Raw genomic sequence first — 27,394 nt, 5'->3', positions numbered from 1 at the left:
ATTGAAACGGGAAGGGAGAAAAACAGTCAAAGGCTGGAAAAATATTTATTTAGTTTTTTCACTTTACCAAAAACAAGTGACATTGTTTTTTCATCGTATGCTCCCTGATTCGATTGTCTTGTAACAGCTTGGCTTATAAACAGTGGTAAGCCTTGGGCCAATTATTAAGTTAAAACCAACAACGGTCCTAACCCAAGTGTGTATATGGCTTTAAGAGGAGTCAGACATATTACAAAGGCTTGGACTAAAAAGGACACGGTTTAAATTATACACGATTAGTCTATCAATCCAGAATAGGGCTTAAATGAACTTACCACTGTTTCATGTTACTTATAATAATAAAGCTGAAAGTCCTCACCTTAAATTCAGCTGTCTCTGTAGAAAACGTCTCACTAAAACTCAGTGAAATAAAATATGGAATGGGGATAGGAATACCAGAGCTTCCTATAAAGGGGGAAATAGCAAAAATGCAAAGAACACAGCTGCATGACTTCATGAAACACACAATCGCGGCACAATTTTCATACATACAAGCGCTTCTGAGAAAGGTGTAAAAATACCACTGTCACTTCTACCATAGAAAAAAAAACCTAATTTAAGCTAGCGCTTCAATAATATTAACATTCAAAATTCCCTGGAAACCAAATGGGTCAAGAATAAAGCAAGATCTCCCAGTGTAGACGTGCCAACGCTTGCACAAGATACATATACAAATATAAACATCTGTTGACTGCGAAGGAAAATATGTTAATGGAAAAATGTCTCCATCTATTCTTAAAAGCATAACTGTTGCTGCTGTTTCTGGTCAGTCGTTCTTAGGCTATTAGTTAAAAAGGAGTTGTATAAAAACAAGCATTTGGCAGAAGGATTAAATGTATTCCCCATGCCAAAAAAGTCCCTGTGTCTGTTTTTGTAGAAGCACGTAGGCAGACAGGTCTGCCAGTAAAGTCCCATTAGCATGATTGGAGAGATGTCCCACTAGCCGGTTTTCACGCAGTACAGGTCCTTTAACGTCTTGAGCTCCTCGATAAGAGTCTTGTTCTGATTCTCCAGGACAGCCACACGGTTCTCCAAACACTTCACGTACTCCTTTTTCTTTCTGCGACACTCTCTGGCTGCCTCCCTGCATGCAGAGATTCCGTTTAGACAAAAAGCACAGTTAGGCTAAAAATGCAACAACAACAACAACAAAAAAAGTACCTACAACAAACTTCATCTGGCTAAACAAATTCATTCTTTTTCGCTCAAATACACCCACCTGTTCTTTGCCAGGCGTATCTCTCGCTTCATTTGCGGGTCATCGCTCTTGCCCTGAGAGCTGATAACAGGCGATGTCATAACAACGGTCTGAGGCAGCGAAGAGGAAGAGGAGCGGATCTGATAAGCTTGCATTTCTCCCCCTGCACCTACAACACAGTATCACAGCCAGAGTGTGTCCCATGTGTACTAAAGCAACAATATGAGCTGATTGCCAATTGAAAAGGTCTTTTTGCCTTTGCTTGCCAACCTTGGAGCACCACCTGGTTACTAGGCAGCAGAATCTGTTGTCCGTCGGCAGTCTGAGCATATTGCAGTATAGTTGGCTGGCTTGGGTTCGAGTTGGTCATGGTGAGAGTCTGCAGGCTTTGCATACCATCGGAACCAGCACTGGTGAGCTGCAGTGAGCCATTGGATGAAATCGCAACTGCAAATGAGCAAACAAAACTGTGACGGATGGTTTACAGTATATTATGAATCGTGCAATTGTGCATACTGTATATACACTAGGGATGTAACGGTTCCCGGTAGGGCTGTAACGATTTGACCAAAAATAAAAATCTCGATTAATTGAACATTTTACCTTGATTACGAGTAATTACGAGATTATTTTGCTCTTCTTTTTTTTGCTTTCCTTTTTTTGACCTCATAGTTCACTGATAAGGTTTGTACTGTAACTATTTTCTACTATTAAAAGGTGGAATATTTTTTTCTAATGAAAAAGTAAATTGCTTTGTGATTTTAAAATACTTTTTAAAAAACGGTTCACTTTCAGCCGTTATTGTCTATGGGGCAGATTTCTGTTTGTTGTACATTAGATAAATTAGCACAGCAGGCCTATATTACATTTATTTGAATGCATTAATGAGAGAGTGATTGTGTGTGTGAATTAGTCATACCGTCTCTATTAATTGACCTATCGGTAAGCCCCTCCCCTCGAACGCAGATGAGCCAATAGCAGTTGAGTATCAGTCGCGCTGAGACCGGAACTCTGACATCTTTAGGTGTCAGCGCCATAGAGATGCATTGGAAAATCCGAAGCTCTCATCGATTTGATGGTGTTTATGCTACAAAAGTGCTAAAATGTCGTGCCTGAGGTACTGTAGCACTGATTCCAGGTATCCTGAGAGGATTTTCTGTTTGTCATACTCTCGTTAATGAGAGCTATGTTACACTGTAGGTCAAAAACACGAAGGTCTACATTTCAGTGCCTCTCCATATTAAACTGATTATATGTAAATTAATTTAATTTTAGATATGTTTAAGGTCTCCATTATCTGTCCTACTAAGGAGGACTCTTATTTTGATGGGTATTATAGTCTCCGGGTAGTGAAAGGAAGAGCTTGCACGCAGTTTATCGGAGTTGTTTTGCAGAAACAACGTTTACCAGTTATTAACTGCACCCCCGAAAAGGCATACGGTCTGTGTATGTGTTTGTTTACTGTTATTTGTATGAGTGTTTTTGTGTAATTTGCTGTGTATGTTAATGGTAATGCAACGGAGAGAGATAGTTTGTGAATGAGACGTTAATGCGCACTTCTTATGCTTTGTTTGTTCAGCTCTTATACGTTGATTTTTTTGGAGTGAAAAATTACATAATAAAACATCAGTAAAGTCTGGCCATCATTCGGACTGAATATACGCTACATTCTGTGTCCAAAGACATCTTGGGATAAGGTTTTCACACTGACAGCTGTCATTGTAAGATATAGCAACTCCGTTTGTTTGTCCGAGTTAGCAACAGTAACTAAGGGGGGCGGGGCTTACCGATAGGTAAATTATGAAGCTGTGGTTTGTACTTCAAAGGTATTAAAATCTATAACGGTTGAGTTTCTACTTTAGTGATAAATCACAGGGCAGCGTTAACAATGAGTTTCTGCGCTCCCCTCTGCGCGCGATCTTCACGTGATATGCGAAAAAAGCTCATGAGCACTGAGAAGTTTGGTCTCTGTGTGTGTATCAGGGCATATAAGAACGGCGATTAACTTACCTATATAAACTGTGTAAAACATGCAATTACCATAGTAATTCTGAGCATCTATAAACAAAGATAACTGCTCCTGCATGGCTGCATCTTTCCGTGTGCCTGCAAACTGCACTTGATATGTGACAGACAGGGCGGAGTCACGTGACTAAAACCGAAATAACCGACATGGGAAAATTACGTTGGTTAGAGGTTGTAAATGTTGGTTTCGATTACTTTTCGATTAATCGTCCATACCTAGTTCCCGGTTAAAAAAAAAATCTGACGACACATATGTCATATGGTTTGTTGAAAATAACAACACGTAAAACAGACAGACAGAGTTAAGCTAATGTATGTTTCTGTGGATGAATACACATTCTGGCTTCCCAATACATTACAACAGTGATGATCAAAAACCGTGGACAAAACAGTCACTCCTGTATGGGAGTGCCGTATGCTCAAACATGACCCATTCATTTACATCGCCATCACCTGTTGATAGTGCAGGTGAGACCTGAACACCACATGTTGCTATTTGTGTTTAAACTAAACTCGTTCAAGCCTTGCAAACATTCAAGCGCAAGACGCGAAAGAGAACCTGCACGCGCTGAGAGAAGATTTGTGTGTGTCCACTCATCTGAAGCGTGCACATGGCGCGTTGCAGATAGCGCACAAATTTTGAGTTCTCTTGCACTTCACAATTGGACAATTTCACACAAAAAATATGTCAACATGCCCGTCTTGGGCAAGTATCCTAGCAAACATAGTCTTAAGTAAAATGTAAACAGTCGAGAAAGACATGTGATCTGTGCATTATGTCCTAAAGGGAATGTCCCTGCTGTTTCTGTGTTTTTAATGTTAATCAAATGACAAAGAAATCTCTCACTGCTCTTGACTGAATATCTTTTGGAAGTTTGATAATGATTAATCTTTGTTTAATACAGTGAAGATTATATATATTATTTTATATTTGATTACTTTATTCAGTTTCTGTATCTAAAAACCACTGTATGTATTTGTGTTGTTGCATGTGGTTTGATTATATGTTCTTATTTTCTTTATTTTTATTTGACAGTTGAATATAGCTCACTAATATCCCGGAACTTAGCACATACCGAACCGTACTGAAACCGTGACCCTAAAACCGTGATAAAAACCGAACCGTGAGTAAATTGAACAATTACACCCCTAATATACACTATGAAAATCAAGTTTGTAACTAAAAAACAAACAGCATCAGCTTTTGTATCATTTGTGTCGTTAAGCACTTACGCAACCATTTGCTTCATTTCTGTTGCAAAATACAGCATGTAGGAAATTACCACATGATGTATTCAATACCTCACAAAACCCACTGTGATCAAATAGCATGCTGGCTTGGCTTACTATATTGGCCAGTGCTTGTCTGGTAGATTGGGGTGGGGAGCGAGACACTTGTTATGGCAGACGAGCTTTCCTCTTCTCCCTCGTTCTGAGTCGCCACTTCCTCAGCTGATAGATCATTTAGAATCTTCCTGAAACACAAAAAGGAACAGAAAGTTTTCAAAAACATGCCTTTTTCTTACACAAACCCATCGATTACAGGCCATCTGAAGCGAATCGATGGGTTTGTGTAAGAAAAATATCCATATTTACCACGTTATAAAGTAAAATGTCTAGCTTCTTCCAGACCACCTTCCATATTCAACTTACGAAAAATTTAAAATGTGTTCTGCTAATAATGACTTATTAGGTAAACCTGGCTTTCATATATTCCAAAAGAAGACAGAAAATGTTCAATATAAGAACATTTTAAGTACAGTACAGAAAATGTAAATCTTTAGGTGCTTAAATAAAATACAAATACATCATATCCAATGTAAACAAGTAATTGTTAACTAGACTATTACTTTTTTGCAGTGTTATTAACTCATGTGTGGATGTTACCACAAAAGACCATTTTGCTAATTTAAAACAAACAAACAAACACATCTCATGATGGAGTATGCTCCGGGACCCTGCTAAACGGTTCACACTTCAACCCACCCCAACATTCAAACCAAAACTACGCCCTTGAGTATATAAGACACTCTTCTTTAGGACGAATACAATCAGAGTTATATTAAAATATGTCCTGGCTCTTCCAAGCATTATAATGGTAGTGAATAGCAGCCCAAAATTTGAAGCCCAAAAAAGTGCATCCATCCATTATAAAAGTACTCCACACGTTACACTTTCTTTGTAAATTGAATATGGAAGGTGGTCTGGCAGAAGCAATTTTTTCACTTTATAAAGTTTTAAATATAGACATTTTTTCTTACATAAATCCATCGCTTCGCTTCAGAAGGCCTTTATTAATCCCCCGGAGCCGTGTGGATGGCTGCACTTTTTTGGGTTTCCATTCACTGCCATTATAATGCTTGGATTAGCCAGAACATTTTTTTTTTATATAAAGCTGATTTTGTTCGTCTGAAAGAAGAATGTCATATACACCTAGGATAGTTTGAGGGTGAGTAAATCATGGGGTAATTTTCACTTTTGGGTGAACTATCCCTTTAAATGCATTTGGTCTTATTTTTATGCATCATTGCAGTGTTTATTATAAATGATTTATCCGTGCACAATACAGGTGCTGGTCATATAATTAGAATATCATCAAAAAGTTGATTTATTTCACTAATTCCATTCAAAAAGGGAGTACCAATGGGGTACCAATACAAAGAAAGGATTTTTAGAAATCTTGGCAAACTGAAAAGTATGAACATGAAAAGTATGAGCATGTACAGCACTCAATACTTAGTTGGGGCTCCTTTTGCCTGAATCACTGCAGCAATGTGTCGTGGCATGGAGTCGATCAGTCTGTGGCACTGCTCAGGTGTTAAAAATAAATTCAACCTTGCTAGATTTGGTCAGAAGGTCTGCAAGACCACTGGGTTCAATTCTGCACTAACTCCCTTGATTCTCCAACAACGAAATGAAGGCGAGTAGGATCCCAGCTTTAAAATGATTAAAAGGATCTGTGATTTTGGGCTGGTATTCATCAGGTGCAATGAAGCCATGCATTTTTCCCCCTATGCTCTATACCTGTAGGATGGGCGGCGAGCCAAGATTTCTCTTGACTTCTGGTTAGATGCCCCACTGTCGCTTGATTCCTGAGAATCATCACTGTCAGATCCTTGACCCTAATAGGAAACAGCGCTTAAGTGGTAGGAAAACATGTCACTGATTCCAACCTGATGTGAAAACAAAGATCAGGAGATTGTGTGCCCGCGCATGTTACCTGTGCGTGTGCTGGTGGAGACTGGATAACTGATGACTGTGCTGACTGAATCACACCTTGAACCTGGAACTGACCGCTGGGCAGCTGAACCACAGCCACTGGATTCCCACCCAGAGACATCTTTTCACAATATGATATGAAACAAACATATTTATAGCCGTTTTAGTCAAAAAAACATATTTATACATCATGAAAATGTGTGTACATAAGTACTAGGGCTGGGTTTTGACACAAATTTCCCGATTTGATTTATATTCACAAGCTTTCGATTCGATTCAAATTTTGATTCAACCAGATTCAATATCCAATATTTTGGATATATCAGATACAGTACATGGCAAATTTTCTTGAGGAAAAGAAAATCTCTCAACTAATGCTGTAAACTTTACAGGGAGTCAGTTGGTACTACATTACTATAATATTGAATGTTAAAATTTGTTTACGAACACTTAAATTACTTTTTTATAATAATAAAGTAATAATACTAACTTTACAATTTACAGCGTCAAAACGGTTTTAATTTTGTAATAAAATGGACATCAATTTTATTAGCCAGCCCTAATAAGTACATAAATTAACAGTACCTGTGCTATCTGTGATATGTGAGAGGCAGTTATAGTTGTGGGGATGGCAACAGTTTGGGACTCGGAGCCATTACTGTTCTGCTGGACCTCCTCCATTGCCACTGCAAATGAACATCGAGACAGATTTGGGTCAATACTTAATGTAGATGTGATGCTTTCCATGGTCAGTACCCATATAACAGGCTTCCACAATTTTTGAATTTCCAATGCTGCATCCAAAAATCGAATACGTTCCTACTATATAGAATGTGAAAAACAATACGCCAAAAGAATAGAATGTCTGAATACATACTAATCGAAAAAAGATGACCTACTAATTCCACCAAAACTCAGAAGAGTGCATTCGATGGACACTTTACTATCCCATGAAGCTACAGGAGGGGATTTATGAATGGCAGTGAAGCAACGCAACTGACTCTGGTAGGTCACATGACAATAACAACATGGCGGATGTAGTACGTCCGAATTTCATTCATACCATCCATATTCATACTACTAAATATACATAATATTTAATGGTCTTGAAGTAAATTCAAACTCGAATGTAGTAGCTAATCAGCCTTTTCTGCGATTATTAAAATTAGCAAATTTATGGCTAGTATTTGAGAGATGATCATAACTATGTATGTAAATAGTAGTTACAGAAATATCCATGCCCTTTTATTAATTTCCTCTTACATTTCCAGGTTCCTGACATCTTACATTTTTTTATCATGTACATACATTTTTATGCCTTGCAAACAAATGCAAAAATGTTTAGTAATAAAATAATACTTTTTTAACAGAATTTAAATAAAAAATGTCAATTTTTTTTATTTAAAAATGAAAACAAAATGTACATGTATGCTTAAAAACACAAATTTGTAATAAACTGTACATTTAAATTAAATGTATAATACATATAGATGGGAACCAGTGTTTTTTTTTCAGGACAAACAGAAATCTGAACTACAGGGACAAAAAATTGCTGAGCTCCATTACTTTTTTATGTATTATTTTACAGACTTGACGGCAAACATGAGTGCTGAAGAAACTGAAGTGTGTGTGTGTGAGTGTGTTGTGGTCAACCCTGGCTAATAGTAAAAGGCCTTGATTTAGTCAGTGTTTCCATTTTACCCCAGCACTGAGTCAGTCCCTCTCAAATCTTTAGCTCCAACACACACTTACACTGTTCTTATGGGTTGCTTTCTACACATTATTACTGCAACCATGCTGCAAATGTCCTCATTTAAGATTTGATTCCAGTAAAATCATGCATGTAAGCAGTACAATAAATGAGAAATAAAATCACTAAATTACAAAGTAAAGGTAAAAACATGGAAGCCACTACTGCTCCTGTAACAGTAAATCAGATGGAGCTGCTGTGTTATTAACAGCATTTCAAACACAACCGGATGCTAAATAACGCCCATCAAATACTCACATTCCTCCAAAAAAACCTAGCAATATCTGGCTACTTTCTATTTTAATTAAGCTAAAATAACCTTTTGAGATATACTGACCTGTTGATTCAATATTTTCGATAATATTATCTGTTAAAAGTCCGCATTTAAAACTAACAAATCTAAGGCTACAGAAGCTAACAGGCTAAATAAAATTAGACATGTAACGTTATATGATTTGATTTCCTAACTTAATCTGTTAAAATACACAAGATCCCGCCAGTAATTATAAGCGGGGTTGTTTCTACTAACTTACACAAAAGCTCCATCACAAGAGATTGATAGATGTTTAAGTGATGTTGCAAATGTTTAACGAGTGTCAGAGTCTTTAAGTCTTATTCCCCCATGAGATCCTGACCAAAAGCGCATCTCTAAATAAAACAAACCGCTGCGGTGTGTTGTGAAGCCTATGGGCGACTTTATGCCGCGCTCTGCAGAAAGTTCCAAGCTAGTCACTGGCACGCAAGTGCCCGCGTCAACAGACGTCAGCGATACGGGGAGCCATTAAAACACCTTCCCGTAAGACGAGTGCTACAACCGAGCGGACGGGCGCCATGACTGCACCGACAGGTCGGCAGAACAGAAAGAGTACAAAACAAAAGCAACGCGTTACCTTTTATCCGTTTGAACCGCTCCTGGAAACAACGACGCCGTATATATAGATGCCAATATTCGAGATATAATTGGAAAAGTAATTATTTAATAATGCATAGAATAAACCTGGGCGGTTTCCATTGAAAAATCTAGATGGCTTGAGGTTTTTTTTTTTCTAAAGGCCGCAATAAGCGCCGCCCCCTAGAAGGACGTGTTACGTAAACCTGTATTAAGCTTTGTGATTGGCCAATATCACACTGAAACGCAAAAGGAGTCTGGGAACATGAATGAAACCAATGCGTTTATTTCTATAAGGCTTATGCATGTCAAGAACTATATTCACAAGCTAATCATGTATTTACTAGAAATGGAGTCGCAGAAATCTTCATAATAAGCTTGCAGTGACTTCATTTGCAGTACAAATAAGTTACATTTTGGAATACGCTTTGAACATTTTTCTTTGTGATTATGCAGAACATAAAAAATTAACAACATGACATATGAAACCATATGGTGAAATTATAATATAATGCCCAATATAGATAGACAGACACAGACAGAAAAAGTTATAAAAAAATACAAACTTCAGAGATGCAAAATAAAAGCCTTTTATTATTTTTTCGTGTTTTTCATTGTAGTATAAAACAGTTACAGTAACCGATGTACAAAAAAGAAAGAACTGTGGACCAACAGGGAAATGCTTGCTTGCATAATCACGACTTTCATTTATATCCATGAATGTGAAATATCACGTTCTTATTATTAATATAATAAGAACTGAACAGAATGGGGGTTTTTTTTCAACACATAAGAGTAATATGCATTGTGTAAACTAAAAAAAAAAAAATTTGCATGTTCCTATTTTATTCCATACTTATTAGCAAGCAAATAATTGATGTTTTTTTCTTGTATAGTGGTGAATGTGTGTGCTGGATGTGTACTTTGAAATTGAACTGCAGCTGGTTGCATAGTGTGTGAAACATTTCTTTTGTTTCCAGCACTTAGCTGGCATGTCAGATTATCAATAAACTGAACAGATGTCTTATTTATTGTTTTGTTTTGTATATATTAAGACGTGATTAACGCAAATGACAAATAAATTCTTTTATTTAAAGAACAAAAATCATTGCAAACATGAAAGTGAATATTTATAAATGAATATCCTCTCCATCCTGGAAAGCACTATTTCCCTGAATGCCCCATTTAAAAAGCTCATTCACTCGCTTGTGCTTTCGTCGCATAAACTCAGCTCTGGTGCCATTAATGACGAACGTGAGAATGAGAGAATACATTTCATGACAGTGTCTCTGATTTGGGAAAGGGTATGGAACTCAACAAACGAATGACCTTTCAACGCTGTGACCATACGCACACATACTCAACCCCATCGTACAGAATGAGGTTAGGCTAACACACTGTAGTGATCGGTTGTGTAAGGACTCTGAAAGAAGTCTTTCAAGCCCCCGCAGTGCTTGACTTTATCATGCTTACATCGTTAAAACTTGTACATACCGTAAGATTTCTGAATCTGAATTCTAAATAGAAATGCCTGACAGACAAATCTGAGCACAGACTTCAACCCATCACATTTCTGATCGACCAGAGAAGAACAAACCGAAAAAGAGCAAGCTATTTACAACCAGTCTTCAACTTCAGACCCCCGTTCAGCTACGAAGGAATGTCAGTGACAGTAGTTAATATTCATATTAATCAAAAAAAAAAAAAAAATTCTGACAGAATACAGCAACTAACTTACAGTACAGTAGAATTTCTCATCTGTACACAAGCAATTATTTACAGTTATTTATGGTTTACAAGAAGTTAGTCATTCCTGGTAAAAATGGCTATAGTACAGAAGATCCTTTGCCAAACATGTAAAATCTATGCCTTTGTACAGTTAGGTGTTCACAAGGGGTTTGCTTGTACAGAGTCGTGTTATTTTACAGTTGTTGTATTTTATTGTACAGATGCCTGAATTCATTCATTATTATTATTTTTTTTTTTTGCCTTAGAGGTTTAAATGGCTAGTCCTGATGTGTATAAGCACCTTTAGATGAGAGCAAAAATAGAGCTATACGTATCTCAGTTTGTGTTTGGTTTGGGCTTGATGTGTGGCGAGGTTTGAAGTTGAATGTTGCAGTCATGTTTCTTACCGTTATATGTGGAGAAGTAAACTGAGAACAGTTTGCAAATGCACGTATTGAGGTTAGACTGGGCATTTAGTCCCCAAAAAAACTGTTTTTATGTGCCTTCACTTTCATATGCTACTCAATAATGCAAGTAATTATATAATCAAAACCACACATACGCCCTTATTGAAAGATATTAATAGTCCATGTTACAGAATATATCTGCATTTATCTAATAAAGTGCATAAAGGATAATGAAAAACATAGGGATGATTATCCTCATGCTGAACTTGAGGGGGCTGAGGGAATGAAGTTTTTACTTTGAGTAATTCATTGAACAAATTTTTGCCTTTGCAGCATCATGCTGTCTAGATAGATAGATAGATAGATAGATAGATAGATAGATAGATAGATAGATAGATAGATAGATAGATAGATAGATAGATAGATAGATAGATAGATAGATAGATAGATAGATAGATAGATAGATAGAGGTCCTATTTTTGAAACATTATTCATATTTGCATTAAATAAAAGGGTGCACAAAGCATTTAACACATCTCAATTCAGTTATTCAATTGATAATAACAAATTGATTATTAAAATAATGTTTGTGGACAATCCTAAATAGCCTGCTGAATATGGGTAAAAAAAAAAAGAAAAGAAAAATGTTTTGGGTATTACATTGCAGTTTTTTCTAGTAAAAACTAAGTCAAAACTAGGGATGCACGATATATCGGCAACATATCGTTATCGGCCGATAAATGATTATTTTTGATGTTATCGTTATCGGTCCAATAAGAAAATTTGACCGATATAGTCAAGCCGATAGATAATGTATTATTTCCTTCAGCTGAGACGGACGCGCTGTCCACCATGATGGGTTTGAATTGCTCTAAATATGTTTGGAATCACTTCGAAAAGGAAAATACAGTTATGTGCAACATGTGCAGCGCAAGTCTTCTATAGTCTACATAAAATGATAATGAGAATAGAATAGGCTGTAAAAGAGCGTTGTGTTTCAGCGCGTTTGTTGAGGGAAGAGCGCGCCCACGGAGTTACACCTTCATGACGAGCACAGTCAAGTTCGCTTGTGCATTCACAGCCTTTTGTGCCATTGTAAGTTGTAATATTATATTTATTATTATTCTGTGTATGTAATATCATATAGGATGCGTTTGGTTGAGTTAATAAACGATGCAGTAAAGCACTTCATTGTACCGGTCTTTAGCTTCAGCGCACGCCCACGGAGTTACACCTTCATGACGAGCACAGTCAAGTTTGCTTGTGCATTCACAGCCTTTTGTGCCATTGTAAGTTGTAATATTATATTTATTATTTTGTGTATATAATCCCATATAGGATGCGTTTGGTTGAGTTAATTAACGATGCAGTAAAGCACTTGTACCGGCGCGCGCATTTCAAACAGAAATGCACAGCATTAATAACTAGTGGGACTGTCCTATATATAACACTGCAATGAGAATATTTCTGTTATAAAACGTGGTGAATTCTCTGGGTTTAGTTGTTTTTCAGCGCGCTGTTGTGGGAAGCGTCAACAACGCATTCTGACCAGCACAGTCAAGTTCGCTTGTGCATTCGCGTCATTTTAAGCATATGTAAGTCGTAATATTACGTTTTTGTAGTATAAACATCTGATTAAAGTCATATAGGATGTGTTTGGTTAAGTCAGTAACCCGCAGTGCTTCACTGTACCGGTGATCATCTTCAGTTTTAGCACGCTCTCAAACAGGGGAAGAGCATCCACAGGAGTTATAACCCTTCACCTATGCGTGATTTTGTGCTAATATAAGTTGTAATATTATATTTATTTTGTATAAATATCTGATTGTTCTCATATATGATGCGTTTAGTTGTTAATTAAACTTCTAAGCGCTTCAGTTTATGGTTGTTCGTTCATTCTCTCCAGCTTCAGCGCGCTCTCAAACAGCAACATTATTCCTAATAGACTAGACTAATATTACAGATGTTTACTATTACTGTAATATTAAACATATTTTTTTTTTCAAAAACACAGAAGCATTATTTTTTATAATTAGCACTTTTATTGTTCTTGTATCATTTCCATCAACAATATGGTTTGATTAAAACCATTTCTTTATCGTCTGTGCGGAGAAATAATGCAAGTGCATTATTTCATGCACTTGCATTCTGATTCTTTATTATGCAGCCTAAGTAATGCTGTTCAATTACTTGTTTGCATTATTTAGGTAGGCTATATTATTTTTATTTTTTAGACAATATAATTTTTGGTAACATTTTACAAATAAGGTCTCATTTTATTAATGCATTAACTATCATGAACAAACAGAGAGCAATAACCTTTGTTTCTTTTAGTAATAAAATGTTTGTGTTTTGTAACAGTCCATTCACAGTTCATACCTAATGTTAAAAGACACAACTTTGGGTCTGAATATGTTGAGATTAACATGAACTAAAATTAATAAATCCTGTTGAAGTATTGTTCATTCATTGTTGGTTAACTAATACTAACAAAAATTAAACCTTATTGTAAAGTGTTAAAAAAAAAATTTGGCCATAGGAGTGTAAAATTAATTTGAAAAGGTAAGGAATCTCACACTGGTTCAAATAGGCTACTGTAGTGTATAGGTTTGATTTATGTTGAAGTGTTTGGGACATGGCTTTTAATGGTGAGCCTTTTGTTTTTGTAATCAGGCTCTCAAAGTTTATTCAAATTTGTATTTAGATTTATCGGCCAATATATCGGTTATCGGCTTTCAAATATTAAGAATTATCGGTTATCGGTATCGGCCAAAATGTTCATATCGGTGCATCCCTAGTCAAAACTGTATATTGTATTTTGTAAATACTGTAGAATTAAAACAAATGAAAAGATGCAGGTTCGTCACCTGAATAGCTGCATATCTGTAATAAACTTTGTTAAAGCCCCAGTGGTAAGATTTAAAACACTAAATGGTTTGCTGACAGAGCAAAATGAGCTGACAGCTGCAGTCTCACTAATACATTTGTGCGTGTAAACCAAAATGATGGTGGATGAAGGTGTGGGTTTTAACCTGGGTAAGGGCATTCTATGAACTGAAACGTTACAGAAATGTCCTATCACCAATACTGCCCTTAAGGAAGGCACTTAACCCCAGGTTGCTCTAGAGGGACTGTCCCTGTATTAAGTATAATGTAAGCTGCTTTGGACACAAGCATCAGATGAATGGCAAATTTATTACCCCTATTACCCCAATGATGTCCAATAAATATGACATTTTAGAGCCCTGTAACACAGCACCATAGATAAGCTGGGATGCAGACCAATCCTGTATATATACTTTTGGGATTCAGGGTCGTGACGTCCTAGTCTGTTGAGACTGTGTTCATTACCTTGATTATCACACTACTACACAACCCAAAAGAGTCTTACAACACTAATTCAAAATACAGAATTTATATTGCTAAATCTACTTAATTACTCCACTGACCTTTCGTAGTCCATCCATCCATCCATCATGAGCTCCTATCATTCAATCTATGAATCACTATAGTTTATATTGCACTGCTTATTTTAAGATTTCACATTAACTCCCTTTTAGTCTGAGAATTGACCCCTGGAATCGATTCCATTGATTCCAAAAACTTGGAACCTGAATAAAAAATTCTGAAATCGAACAACCCAGGTGAACTTACAAACTGAGGCTTTAAACTCATTTTAATATTTAAAAAAAAGTACAAGCCAGCCAGCGCTAGAATAGGAGTGCGTTTGAGTAGAAAAAAGAGCTATGTAATTCAAGTAAATTTAAATCATGACCAAGTATTGGACAGACATTATGTGGCATTTTTCTGAGAGAGTGGGGTTCTGGGGGAGAAGGAGTTGACCAAAAAGGGAAATTCTATTACAGCATCCCTTCTCCAAAACAGTCATCTCACACATTTGTATTTTGTAAAATGACACCTTATCCCTGGATAAACAGGGCCAATTCTTTCTGTATATGAACTCAATGCAAGTTCTAAGGCCAGGCTCCATAGCACCGCTCTGGCAGGCCATATCCCAGCTCACATGTTGTACGCTACGTATATGGGGTCCAATTGATCTGCCAGGAAGGAGTCTCTCAAGTGCATTCGCTGCTTTTCTCCTCTGGAGTTTATAGGAATCACCCCTGGATCAACAATAACCACCACACCCACAATCAGATGGTGCTCCTCTAATACAACATTGGTTACCAGCGGAACCAGGTCTAAAGCGTCCTGCTCTGATCCGCAGAGTTCCGCCACCACCACCAGCAGATTTGTCCAGGTGAACACAGCACTGCAGAGGGAAAAAGAGCATGTCAGAGTTTAAGGGTAGTATGAATGCAAGAAAAAAATTAAGCAAAGAGAGTGTCTCTGAGATGTTACCTTTCGCCGATGCTGCGGTGAGCACGTGACACGCTGGTCTCGATGTCAATTGGATGATATCGCAAACCTCTCAATTCTAAAGTCTCATCCAGAGAGCCCACCACAAACAGGGCGTCATGGCGATCTAAACATAAAGCAGGGACATTTTTAGAACATTCATTTATTGTGGCATAACAATGCATCGCATAATTACCAAGTTTAGTAACACTCTACAATAAGGTTTTATTAGTTAATATGAACTAATAATTTACTGCACTTCTACAGCATGTATTCATCTTTGTTAATGTTAATTTCAACATTTACTAATACATTATTAAAATCAAAAGTTGTATTTGTTAACATTAGTCGATACACTATGCACTAACATGGACAAACAATGAACACCTGGATTTTTATTAACTAAAGTTAACAAAGATGAATAAATATTGTAACAAATGTTTTGATCATACTTAGTTCATGTTAGATAATGTTCACCCAAAAATGAAAATTCTGTCATCATTTACTCACCCTCAAGTTGTTACAAACCTGTATGAGTTTCTCCTCCATAGTAGGAAAAAAAATACTATGGTAGTCAATGGTTGCTGTCTCTGCTTTGTTACAAACATTCTTCTAAATATCTTCTTTTGTGTTCAGCAGAACAAAGAAACTCATACAGGTTTGGAACAACGTGAGGGTGAGTAAATGATGACAGAATTTTCATTTTTGGTTGAACTATCCCTTTAACAAAAGAGACCTTGGGCCTTATTTAAACGATCTGAGCGATTGGTCTAAAACGCGTGGTGCAGGTGCACTTAGGGTGTGTCTGAATCCACTTCTGCTAGTTTAATGACGGAAAAAACGGTCGGCATGCCAGGCGCATGGTCTAAAAGAGTTGTCCCTATTCTCTTGTGGGTATGTTTTGGGCGTAACGTGCAATAAACCAATCAGAGTCTCATCTCCCATTCCCTTTAAAAGCCAGTTGCGCTTGCACCATGGTGGATTCACTATTTACATGGTGGAATTTGCGAGCGGAAAGACTGAACGCTCCACCAGAGAGGAATCCTTTTATATTTAAAAATGTTTGTGTGCCTCTGCAGCTGCACGTCCCTGTGTGTGTAATAAGCAAAGTGTGTGCGAGTTGTGGCCTTCCTATAGGCCAGGGGTGTCCAAAGGCCGAACTCAAATGCGGCCCAGGGATGAATTTCAAACGGCCCGCTGCGTGTCTATTAAAATATATTATATGTGGCCCGCCACGGATAATTTACAAATCGTGCAGTTTCAGTGTTCGAGTTCGGCGCAGAGGTCTACGGTACGAGCTGCGAATCTCTCTGTGATTTTATTTCATTTAAATCCAGTTTAACAGCACGGACTTAATCAACAACACTAACATGCTGAGCCGATTCAGTTAAAATACTTTTCAAACAACAATTCACCAACATTAATCATGGATTTACTGTGGTAACACTACCTGTAACCGTGGTAATTTGTCAGAAATGTAGGTTAATATCTAATTTTGCAGACTATTTTTGTCATAAACTTGCAGTTTTGAGCATTTGCATTTATATGTTTATAGACTAAATACCTTAAAGCCATTCTAGATATATAAATATATATATATATATATTTTTTTTACTTTTTGCCTTGTGTGCACTGCAAAAAATGCTGTCATTTAGTATTTTTGTCTTGTTTCTAGTATAAATATATAAAAAAAATCTTAAATCAAGATGCTAGATAAGTTAAATGACATTAGATATTTTTTCATGTTTTCTGGAAAATAAAACAAGCAAATATATCTGCCAATGGGGTAAGAAAAATAATGTTTCTGTTTGGAATCTTGTTTCTGTCCCAAACAGAAACAAGATTATTTTTCTAATCCATTGGCAGATAATTTAGTTTGTTTCAAGCAAAAACTCAATTCATTTAGATTTTTTTTCCCCAGGAATCAAGAAAAAATATCTAATTTTCGTTAGTAAAAGCATCTTTATTTAAGAATTTTTAGATATTTGGACTGAAAAAAATACAGAAATACCAAGTAAGAAAATTATTTTTTGTAGTGTGGTTTTACCTGTGGTGATCTAAATAGAGCACTTATTAAATTTAAATAAGAATAGAGTTCTAACTCAGTAATAATATTTAAATTTCACCCATTAAAACTTTTTGGTTGATGAAAGTTTTACAGATATTGTTAAAGGTCCCATGGCATGAAATTTTCATTTTATGAGGTATTTCAACATTAATATGAGTTCCCCTAGCCTGAATATTGTCCCCAAGTGGATAGAAATGCGACCCCCAGTACTGCATCTGGCCCACAGCGGAGGCACCAAACGCGGCGTGAGATTAAGCAGAAGGAGGGTAAGCATGAGGGTATCCGGCTAGGCTAGCCAGCTTTCCCCACAATAAACTGGATTACATTCGATTACAGCTGTTGTGTCTTTGTTTGCGCTGTGTAACGTTACTCAATGCGCGTCAATGACGCTATTCATATGATTGGAACATTTCTAGAAATAATGCTATACTCAACACTTACTAACTCGTTCATCTCGCTGTAATGGTACATTGCATGTGTTACAAAGTTGGTAGAATAATGATGAAGAGGACTCGGCGTGACTGGGACTCGTGTTTATTCAGAACTCTCAGATACAAACACAATAAACTCGCGCTGACAGACAGCGCTTTCATAACTCAGTAGTTACCAGAGCCCGTCTACGGAGAGCCTGCCCACTCCCTATTAAGCCCTGTTGTACAGAATTTTGGTTGTAGTACCACCAGAGTTCCACTGGGGGCGATCGCCATGAGTGCAAAATGAATGGAAGTCAATGGGGCTTGACGGCTAAATTTGTCTCTTTCACCCGATTGCCGTTGAGAAATCTCAGAAATGATTGTAGATTTTGCAAGTTCAACATGGGTTTTAGGTCGAAAGTTGAATGAACGAGTACTTATGTCCTTTTGATTTCTTACAGGTTGAGTTGTTGTTGTCCATAACACGCTAGCATTCTGCTAATGAACGCTGATTGGTCAGTGAAGGACTGATTACGACCAGAGATCCCGCTTGATGGCATCGTGTCATCTGAAGCGGGACCAGAAACAAACAAAACAAAAACTCTTCTAGCACGTGTATTTACCTGTGTCAGCTGTGTTGTCGATGCCTCGAGAGAAAAGAAAGTGCAGAGCGCGAAAGCACCAGAGCGACTGAAGGATTGCCGTTAAGCAGTATCTCTGGTCGTACATGTGTATGACGTCATTGACACTTTAAAAGACTTTTTAAAGCAAATAAGTGACTCTAAAAAATCTAACACCCAGCAATGTGTAATTTATTTGCATTTCCTTTCGAATACAACATTCAAATTACTAGATAAAAAATTATATCCTGAGAAAAGTGGATTTTTATTGGTATAGCGCCATAGACCTCCATTCATTCTGCACTCGTCCTGTGAGCGCCCTCATATGGAATCAGAGAGGAACTGCAACCAGTTCAGAAGCCGGAAGTTCAGTGAGAGTGAAACTTCTCGCCATATTAGACATTCTCTGGTAGTTACTATAAATAACTTTGTTAGCAATCGCTTCGTCTCCGTGATGTCCGGTTCGCGAACGAATCATTCTTTTGAATCGGTTCTTTTTAGTGAACCGAACCAGTTCACCAAATCGGACTGAATCGTTCTAAACGGTTCGCGTCTCGAGTCAGTGCTGATCCATAATTTACTAAAGTTACTAACTTTCTGACATGAGTGACAGCCCCTCCGACTAGAAATAAACTAATAACCTGAAGTATATGCAGTAACTACTACAGTTCACCCTGAACTGAGACATGCTGAGCAGTGATGCGCGGGTCAATGTATAAACAACCCGCACCCGACCGACGTTTTCAACTAACCCGCCCGCAACTCGGACCGCAAAAAAAAAAGAAGAAAATATTGTACCCGACCCGCTTCCTGACCCGCATTTTTTAAAAGTAGTAAATGCTCATCGTAGCTCATTGGGCCATTGAGAAAATGTTTCAGGCTCTGGCGTGGTGCTCAGAGGTGCAGCGGCGAGAGCAGGAAGTTCTTGAGGCGGCCCATCATTTTCCATTTCAGCTCCAGATGCATATTATTGATGAACGCGATGTTTATGTTTCGACCCGGCTTGAAGAATTCATCAGCCCACATTTGGAAAACATTTGGAAAAGTGTGAAAGCCCTTAGGAGCGCAAACTGTTATTTTTCTGAATGCTGTATGATATAGCCTAGTGTTATGTAATACAGGCTTGATTTATTCATTTATTTCGTTTAATTTTCTTAACAATTAAGATGCTGCATGTGTTTATCCAGTCTAATCGAAGTGTGCGTCTCTCCCCCGACTTTCCCAACAAAAATCCCGCCCCCTCTCAGAAAATACATAAAACTGACTTTAAATGCGTTTAAAAGTAGCCTATTAAAATGGTACAATGGCATTGCTCAGTTCAACGTTTTGGGAAATCGGGCATTTTGTCCCGCGTCAGCATTTATTCAAAAGTTAATAACGCTCAACATTCAAAAGGTAAATAAGGATTTATTGACGATCCGACCGACCGTGACCCGAATATCATTAAAAATATTTTTGGATGACTCGTAACCGCGGGTGGCCGCGGGCACCCGCTCATTTTGGATCAACCCGCGCATCACTGATGCTGAGAGAACTGATGAGAAGTGAACACAGGTCCATCCGTCTCTCTGGCAGACTCGTGCCTGCTCGTGCCTCGTTAAACCACGCCCCCTCCGCTCATTTAAAATGCAAAGATGTCAGCCAATCACAACAGTGGGCGTTTTTACTGAAGTCTCACAGTAGACACGCCTCTTGAAGCAGGGCATTCAGCCACAGGGCAAACAGCAGTATAGAAAAAATGCCTTTTATTTCTAAATTATGACATTTTATGATGTAAAAATCATACTAATAATATAAGTACACCTCAGGAAACACTATAAAATAATAGAAAAATGCCATGCCATGGGACCTTTAAATATCTATACATTTCCTGTGTCCTATCTCAAGCTACTCTACTGTCAGCTCAAGCTTTTGTCAAATCTGTCATGTTTCCAAGAAACAAAACATGTCATTTATATATAATAGAAAAGGGACCGGCCCCCAGGTATGTCCACAACATCGAATCTGGCCCCCTTTAAAAAAAGTTTGGACACCCCTGCTATAGGCGCATATTACTAACACGCTCTTTATAACAAAAAAATAGGTGTGTTCAGGCGCATTGTTGGCGTGTTGCTATTTTGAGGCAACTGAAATAGACTGCGCCATTGACCAACTGAAACCTGGTCTAAAGTCAATGGCGCAGTCTATTTCAGTTGCCTCAAAATAGCAACACGCCAACAATGCGCCTGAACACACCTCATTTTCAGACCAGCACGCAAATGAACAAATGGGCGCAAATGCGTTTGCTATTTAAACAATGGTGCAGGACGTGAACATGATAACTGCACTAGCAACTAGCACGCCTGGTGTCGCAATGCGCTCAGTGTATGATAGAGCCCCTTATTGTAAAGTGTTACCCATAATTTATATATCTCGTATAGTGGGGTCCAAAAGTCTGAGACCACTAGTTGCAATGTCTTATTTAATTAAAAAAAAAATATATTTTTTTTTTTAAATGGTCAATGTCACAATTTCATTCAATTTGATTAGGGATCTAGAACCTAAATATACATGAATACTATATTAAAGGCTCATTCAGTTGGGACTTTTATTATGACACTGAAGTTTCAGTAATATTCCACCAGTGAACAGCATCGTTAGTTGAGTTGCCGCTGTCTGCGGTGTGAGCTGTCAGCTGTTGAAGAGGTTCATTCCTGTTCGTTCATGGCGATTTCTGCTGATGTCACATCAGGATGTTAGTTACTGATCTCAAAGTAAGCTTATTCGCTTATATTTATATTAACAGTGATTTGAACAGTGTTATATGCATCCGTGCATGCCCAGACATGTCCTGTAGCGATCGTTCTGTGTTATTCCGATATGCGCCAACAGGATATCCATATATGGTCACTGTATGTTGTTCATGGCAAATGATCGCTTATGGCTTGTATTTCCTGTAAAATATACCTTGTTTCTATTATGTAACAGTGAACGCTTATTATTGTTTGTATGTTTTTGTTTATTCATTATCTTTATTGTACTTATTATTTTCCAGACTATGTACATCATTGAATATTCATCTGTGGTCCATCTATCTACCTCCAATACACAGTGTTAAGCTGATTACCTGTCTCCTCATTATTGGTGCTCTGACCGGCACCCAGGGGGGTTTACACATCCATTAGCCAATCAGAACCTTACAGTCCAAAACCTCTCCAACAAATACATTTTTGGGTCTAACATTTTTCAAAATCCAATTTTCAAACAATATTTTCAATGTGATCTCAGACATTTGCATCTCACAGTACATTGCCCCCACCAGTCTATTATGAACACTGCATCCTTAATTCTTTATTCATTCAAATGTATTTCTCTCTCACCTCCACTGGCGTCTGTGAGTTCAGTTCTCTTGACAAAGCCCAGGTATCCAGTTCTGGCCCAGAGTGTTTGAGGATCTCCAAAGCTCAGCTTAGTGTTGAAGTGGTCAGCCTGCAGGTTTTCCTCTCCGTATATTGTGTAGTATCCTGTTGCATTGTGAGGGCTGTTCACCCAAATCTGGCAAAGAGTGAAGTGTATTACTGGAGAAGCACAGGAATCTATTTTGCCCCTAATAAAGTTCAGTGAAAAAAAACAGTGTCTGAAAGCCACACTTGAGATGAAACACGAGTCTTGAGTCATTTCCAATCAAGCTGTAATTTTGTCAAGTTATGCAAAAAGTGTGAAAATATTATTTAATTGTGTGTATTTGAGATACAAAATGCTAGCTTTGAAATCTGCCTAATTTTCACCACAAAATACTATTAAACACATTACATAATTTGAAATGTGTTTGTTGGTTCAGAAAACATTATAGTGAAAAAATCTCTCCTGTGATTGTTAGTATACAAATAAAACGTATTACGAGTGTTTGAAAGTGTGTTTTAAGGTAGTTTATTTTCTGAAAATGCAAAAAGCTGAAGAAACACCCAATTATTATTTACATATACGTAAACGCACCTCTCCCAGGTGAGAGTCCCCTAGCGGCCCTCTAGTTTCTGGATTGACTATGATCACCCTGACACCAGGAAGAATCTAAAAGAGAGAGGAAGAGGAATGAAAGCTTTAACAAAATCCCTTTTTTACATTCATTCTAGATCTACCAGTGGAACGCACTTACTGTTCCAGACTCCATGAGAGGAAGAGACTGTGGCGCTCCTCGCTCTACTAACCTCACCCTACAACACAGAAACACCATCATCAGTGTTATATAAAAAGAAAGAGTCGATATATAATATACATATAATCACTCAGAGTCAAGAGGATCCAGCAGCTCTGGAGCTTTTTCATAAATGACAAAACCCAAGTTCATAATGGATATAATTCTACAGTATTTAAAACAGTAAAACCCCTGTTATTTCTGCTCTACTAATGGCACCAAATGCAATTATTATTGGTTGAGCCAGAAACTGACACTTCCACACACAAAAAAACACACTTCACCTTTTAGTATTTAAACCTTATTTGTTTTGTGTGTACGCGTATACGAGTTTGTCTTTCTCTTACCGGTCATGTCGGAGGGACTTCATGTCCACATACACAGTTGAGGGGTCTGGTCCAGTTGTACCCTATGAAAAACACAAACCCACACACATGCAGATCAGCTGCACATCAGATAACTGAAGCAGCAGGTCTGACACACATATTGCAAATCAACTTGCAAAGTTCGAACTTCAGATAATCTACCTGTAGGCAGATGGCCAGGTTAACTCTCGACCCAAAAGCGGTGCTGACAGCCCGCATGGAGAGGCCAAGGTCTTTGAACAGTTTGGAGAAGGAGTGTGTGAGAGCCAAGCGCGGACGCTCCTCAGCAATCACCACACAGCTCCTCACACATGACAGATTCACACCACGTGCCTGAAGTCAGATGGACATGAAGAACATAAGAGGAACATGTGAAGATTTAAAAAAAAGACAAACTATGTTGTATTTTTGTGAGTGGGGAAAATGAGCAGAGATGTGAATGACTTCGGTGTGTTTTACTTTATATGCAAACTTTTCTCAGAGGCAGACTCTAAAATTTCCTTGATGTGAAAAAGCTGGACAATGGACAAAATCAAGTCCCATCCTACATTTTTTCTTGTACGAGCAGCCGTTTCAGTCAGACATACACTCACCTAAAGGATTATTAGGAACACCATACTAATACTGTGTTTAACCCCCTTTCGCCTTCAGAACTGCCTTAATTCTACGTGGCAATGATTCAACAAGGAGCTGAAAGCATTCTTTAGAAATGTTGGCCTATATTGATAGGATAGCATCTTGCAGTTGAGATTTGTGGGATGCACATCCAGGGCACTAAGCTCCCATTCCACCACATCCCAAAGATGCTCTATTGGGTTGAGATCTGGTGACTGTGGGGGCCATTTTAGTGCAGTGAACTCATTGTCATGTTCAAGAAACCAATTTGAAATGATTCGAGCTTTGTGACATGGTGCATTATCCTGCTGGAAGTAGCCATCAGAGGATGGGTGCATGGTGGTCATAAAGGGATGGGCATGGTCAGAAACAATGCTCAGGTAGGCCGTGGCATTTTAACGATGCCCAATTAGCACTAAGGGGCCTAAAGTGTGCCAAGAAAACATCCCCCACACCATTAAACCACCACCAGCCTGTACAGTGGTAACAAGGCCTGATGGATCCATGTTCTTATTCTGTTTACGCCAAATTCTGACTCTACCATCTGAATGTCTCAACAGAAATCGAGACTCATCAGACCAGGCAACATTTTTCCAGTCTTCAACTGTCCAATTTTGGTGAGCTCGTGCAAATTGTAGCCTCTTTTTCCTATTTGTAGTGGAGATGAGTGGTCCCCGGTGGGGTCTTCTGCTGTTGTAGCCCATCCGCCTCAAGGTTGTGTGTGTTGTGGCTTCACAAATGCTTTGCTGCATACCTCGGTTGTAACGAGTGGTTATTTCAGTCAAAGTTGCTCTTCTATCAGCTTGAATCAGTCGCCCATTCTCCCCTGACCTCTAGCATCAACAAAGCATTTTCGCCCACAGGACTGCCGCATACTGGATGTTTTTCCCTTTTCACACCATTCTTTGTAAACCCTAGAAATGGTTGTGCATGAAAATCCCAGTAACTGAGCAGATTGTGAAATACTCAGACCGGCCCGTCTGGCACCAACAACCATGCCACGCTCAAAATTGCTTAAATCACCTTTCTTTCCCGTTCTGACATTCAGTTTGGAGTTCAGGAGATTGTCTTGACCAGGACCACACCCCTGAAGCAACTGCCATGTGATTGGTTGATTAGATAATTGCATTAATAAGAAATTGAACAGGTGTTCCTAATAATCCTTTAGGTGAGTGTACGTCACAATAGGGAAGAAAACTATCACAAATTACGTTTTATGCCAACTTTAAGTGCGCTAATATATGTGTGCACATATGCATGTACCCTACATGTACCTTCAGCATTTCCGTCTGTCCTCCCAGGCCCTTGGTGCAGAGCTCCATGACAGAATAGGAGCAGAAGGTGTCTCTGATGCGGTACTGACTGAGCGTGCCCAGCCACAGGGTCAGTGAGCTCTCCAGCTCCATAGGAGGTATCAGGATGGACTGATGACCTGAGTATACACTACAGAACACGGGCACATATTAGGTTTCCTAATACCTTCAGAACATATTCATACCCACTATGAAGGGAACAAGCCATAGTGTGAGATGACAAAGCTGTGATTCATTTCTATGTTAGTATGAGTCATTTGTATGCGACTGTTAGTGTGTATCCATCTGTTACCTCGCAAGGCACCACAGCACAAAACCAAGTCCACAGTAGGGGTCGAGGCAGATGGCGATCTGGCGAGAGGAGTACAGCTCACACTGAAGCTTTATAGAGCGGCACAAAGCGCTCACCGCCGCGTGAGAGATCTGATAGACAGCCAATCAGAGAGGGGAGTCTCAAATGTACAATTCAACCGACATTTGTTTCAGAGGGAGAAATTTGCTACAATGGGGTCCAAAACATCTAAGATAACTGACAATCAGGAAATCTAATTTAAACCAAAAATTAAACCAAAAATTGAGCATTTTTACTTGTTGTCTCAGACTTTTGGACACCACTATACAGTAACAAAATCCCATCTGGTTAAAACACCTCTGATTGGTCAGTTATTCAATGGCCCTAGCATTTCACCAAAACTGCCTGAGACCGTGATGAAACACATCCATTGAGATCTCTCACCTTCACTCCCGTCAGCATGCCTGTGGTTGAGACACTGAAGTCTAGATAGGCGATCATCTCAGCATTGGGCGGTTTGTAGATTGTGGGAGGTCGTTTACGAGGCAGGTCATCTGGGGAAAAATAAGAGAAATTAATGTTCAACTTGCACTTACGAATATACACCGATCAGGCATAAAATTATGACCTAATATTGAGCTGGTCCCACTTTTGCAGCCAAAACAGCCCTGACCCATCGAGGCATGGACTCCACTAGACACCCTGAAGGTGTGCTGTGGTATCTGGCACCAAGATGTTAGCAGCAGATCCTTTAAGTCCTGTAAGTTGCGAGGTGGGGCCTCCATGGATCAGACTCGTTTGTTCAAGACATCCCACAGATGCTGGATTGGATTGAGATCTGGGGAATTTGGAGGCCAAGTCAACAGCTCAAACTCGTTGTGCTCCTCAAACCATTCCTGAACCATTTTTGCTTTGTGGCAGGGCACATTATCCTGCTGAAAGAGGCCACAGCCACCAGGGAATACGGTTTACATGAAAGGGCGTGCATGGTCTGCAGCAATGCTTAGGTAGGTGGTATGTGTCAAAGTAAGATTCACATCGATGGCAGGACCTAAGGTTTCCCAGCAGAACATTGCCCAAAGCATCACACTGCCTCTGACATCTTGCCTTCTTCCCATAGTGCATCCTGGTGCCATGTGTTCCCCAGGTAAGTGACACACACATACCCGGCCATCCACGTGATGTAAAAGAAAACGTGATTGATCAGGCCAGACGTTCTTCCATTGCTCTGTGGTCCAGTTTTGATGCTCACGTGCCCACTGTTGGAGCTTTCAGCGGTGAACAGGGGTCAGCATGGGCACCCTGACTGGTCTGTGGCTATGCAGTCCCATACACAACAAACTGAGATGCACGGTGTATTCTGACACCTTTCTATCAGAACCAGCATTAACTTCTTGAGCAATTTGAGCTACAGTATCTAGTCTGTTTAATCGGATCACATGGGCCAGCCTTCGCTCTCCACGTGCTTCAATGAGCCTTGGCCGCCCATGACCCTGTCGCCGGTTCACCACTGTTCCTTCCTTGGACCACTTTTGACAGCTACTGACCACTGCAGACCGGGAACACCCCACAAGAGCTGCAGTTTTGGAGATGCTCTGACCCAGTCATCTAGCCATCACAATTTGGCCCTTGTCAAACTCGCTCAAACTTACACTTGCCCATTTTATCCTTGCAGTACAAGAGAAGTCTCTTGCAGTACACTGTCAACTTAATTCAGTTCAAGGGTCATCAATAGCCTAGAAATCTAGACGCACCCTAGCGGCAGAAAATTTATTTTCCAACATCTTGATGTGGGTCTGGCTTGTCAGGCTAGGTCATCAAAACCTCATCAATGAAAACAACTATGGCACTGGTGTTTATTATCAAGGGGAAAATCTTTTTTTCTCCCTTTTTGGAGCCATTTAGTTTTTCTGGTTTAAA

At 38.8% G+C, this 27,394-nt stretch overlaps 3 protein-coding genes across 5 annotated transcripts in view; all 3 read right to left on the bottom strand.

Annotated features, from left to right (window-relative positions):
* The window catches only part of chchd4b (coiled-coil-helix-coiled-coil-helix domain containing 4b), a 616,826-nt gene that overhangs the window by 214,938 nt on the left and 374,494 nt on the right, over positions 1-27,394 (bottom strand). The gene's annotated exons all lie outside the window — the stretch shown is intronic.
* atf1 (activating transcription factor 1) lies at positions 14-9,304 on the bottom strand. Of its 3 annotated transcripts, none has more exons than XM_079840760.1 (8): positions 9,122-9,304; positions 7,067-7,167; positions 6,483-6,602; positions 6,287-6,384; positions 4,610-4,737; positions 1,508-1,684; positions 1,259-1,406; positions 14-1,123 (listed from the first exon to the last, which is right to left on the bottom strand). In XM_079840760.1, exons 2-8 carry the CDS (start codon positions 7,160-7,162, stop codon positions 979-981), a joined length of 912 nt encoding a protein of 303 aa, XP_079696886.1. In that variant the 5' UTR covers positions 7,163-7,167; positions 9,122-9,304; the 3' UTR covers positions 14-978. The 3 variants fall into 3 exon arrangements, with proteins under 3 accessions (XP_079696886.1, XP_079696885.1, XP_079696887.1); XM_079840759.1 differs by lacking the exon at positions 9,122-9,304 and adding an exon at positions 8,765-9,078; XM_079840761.1 differs by lacking the exon at positions 9,122-9,304 and adding an exon at positions 8,895-9,073 and having other exon boundaries at positions 20-1,123.
* dip2bb (disco-interacting protein 2 homolog Bb) overlaps positions 9,698-27,394 on the bottom strand; it is a 62,507-nt gene continuing 44,810 nt past the window's right edge. Inside the window, exons 29-38 of the mRNA XM_079840756.1 lie at positions 25,919-26,028; positions 25,475-25,605; positions 25,144-25,312; positions 23,417-23,587; positions 23,237-23,298; positions 22,851-22,908; positions 22,691-22,765; positions 22,075-22,249; positions 15,618-15,741; positions 9,698-15,528 (exon numbers count right to left, since the gene is read on the bottom strand). Of these exons, the coding sequence (XP_079696882.1) occupies positions 15,276-15,528; positions 15,618-15,741; positions 22,075-22,249; positions 22,691-22,765; positions 22,851-22,908; positions 23,237-23,298; positions 23,417-23,587; positions 25,144-25,312; positions 25,475-25,605; positions 25,919-26,028 (1,328 nt within the window). The 3' untranslated portion in view covers positions 9,698-15,275. The remainder of the gene's footprint in view (positions 15,529-15,617; positions 15,742-22,074; positions 22,250-22,690; positions 22,766-22,850; positions 22,909-23,236; positions 23,299-23,416; positions 23,588-25,143; positions 25,313-25,474; positions 25,606-25,918; positions 26,029-27,394) is intronic.

The sequence above is a fragment of the Gobio gobio genome (genome assembly GCF_949357685.1).
Source record: "Gobio gobio genome assembly, chromosome: 17".
In the NCBI taxonomy this organism is placed as follows: Eukaryota; Metazoa; Chordata; class Actinopteri; order Cypriniformes; family Gobionidae; genus Gobio; species Gobio gobio.
Note: the sequence above shows the minus strand (reverse complement) of the source record. Positions and strands in the feature narration are given on the sequence as shown.

Bases quoted from the DNA above. Each gene is read 5' to 3' on its own strand.
- atf1 (XM_079840759.1), bottom strand. The intron at 4,738-6,286 runs GTATAGAGCATA...TTTGTGTTTCAG, and splicing joins GCTCGCCGCCCATCCTACAG to GAAGATTCTAAATGATCTAT. The intron at 1,685-4,609 runs GTAAGCCAAGCC...GCTCATTTGCAG, and splicing joins GACAAGCACTGGCCAATATA to TTGCGATTTCATCCAATGGC.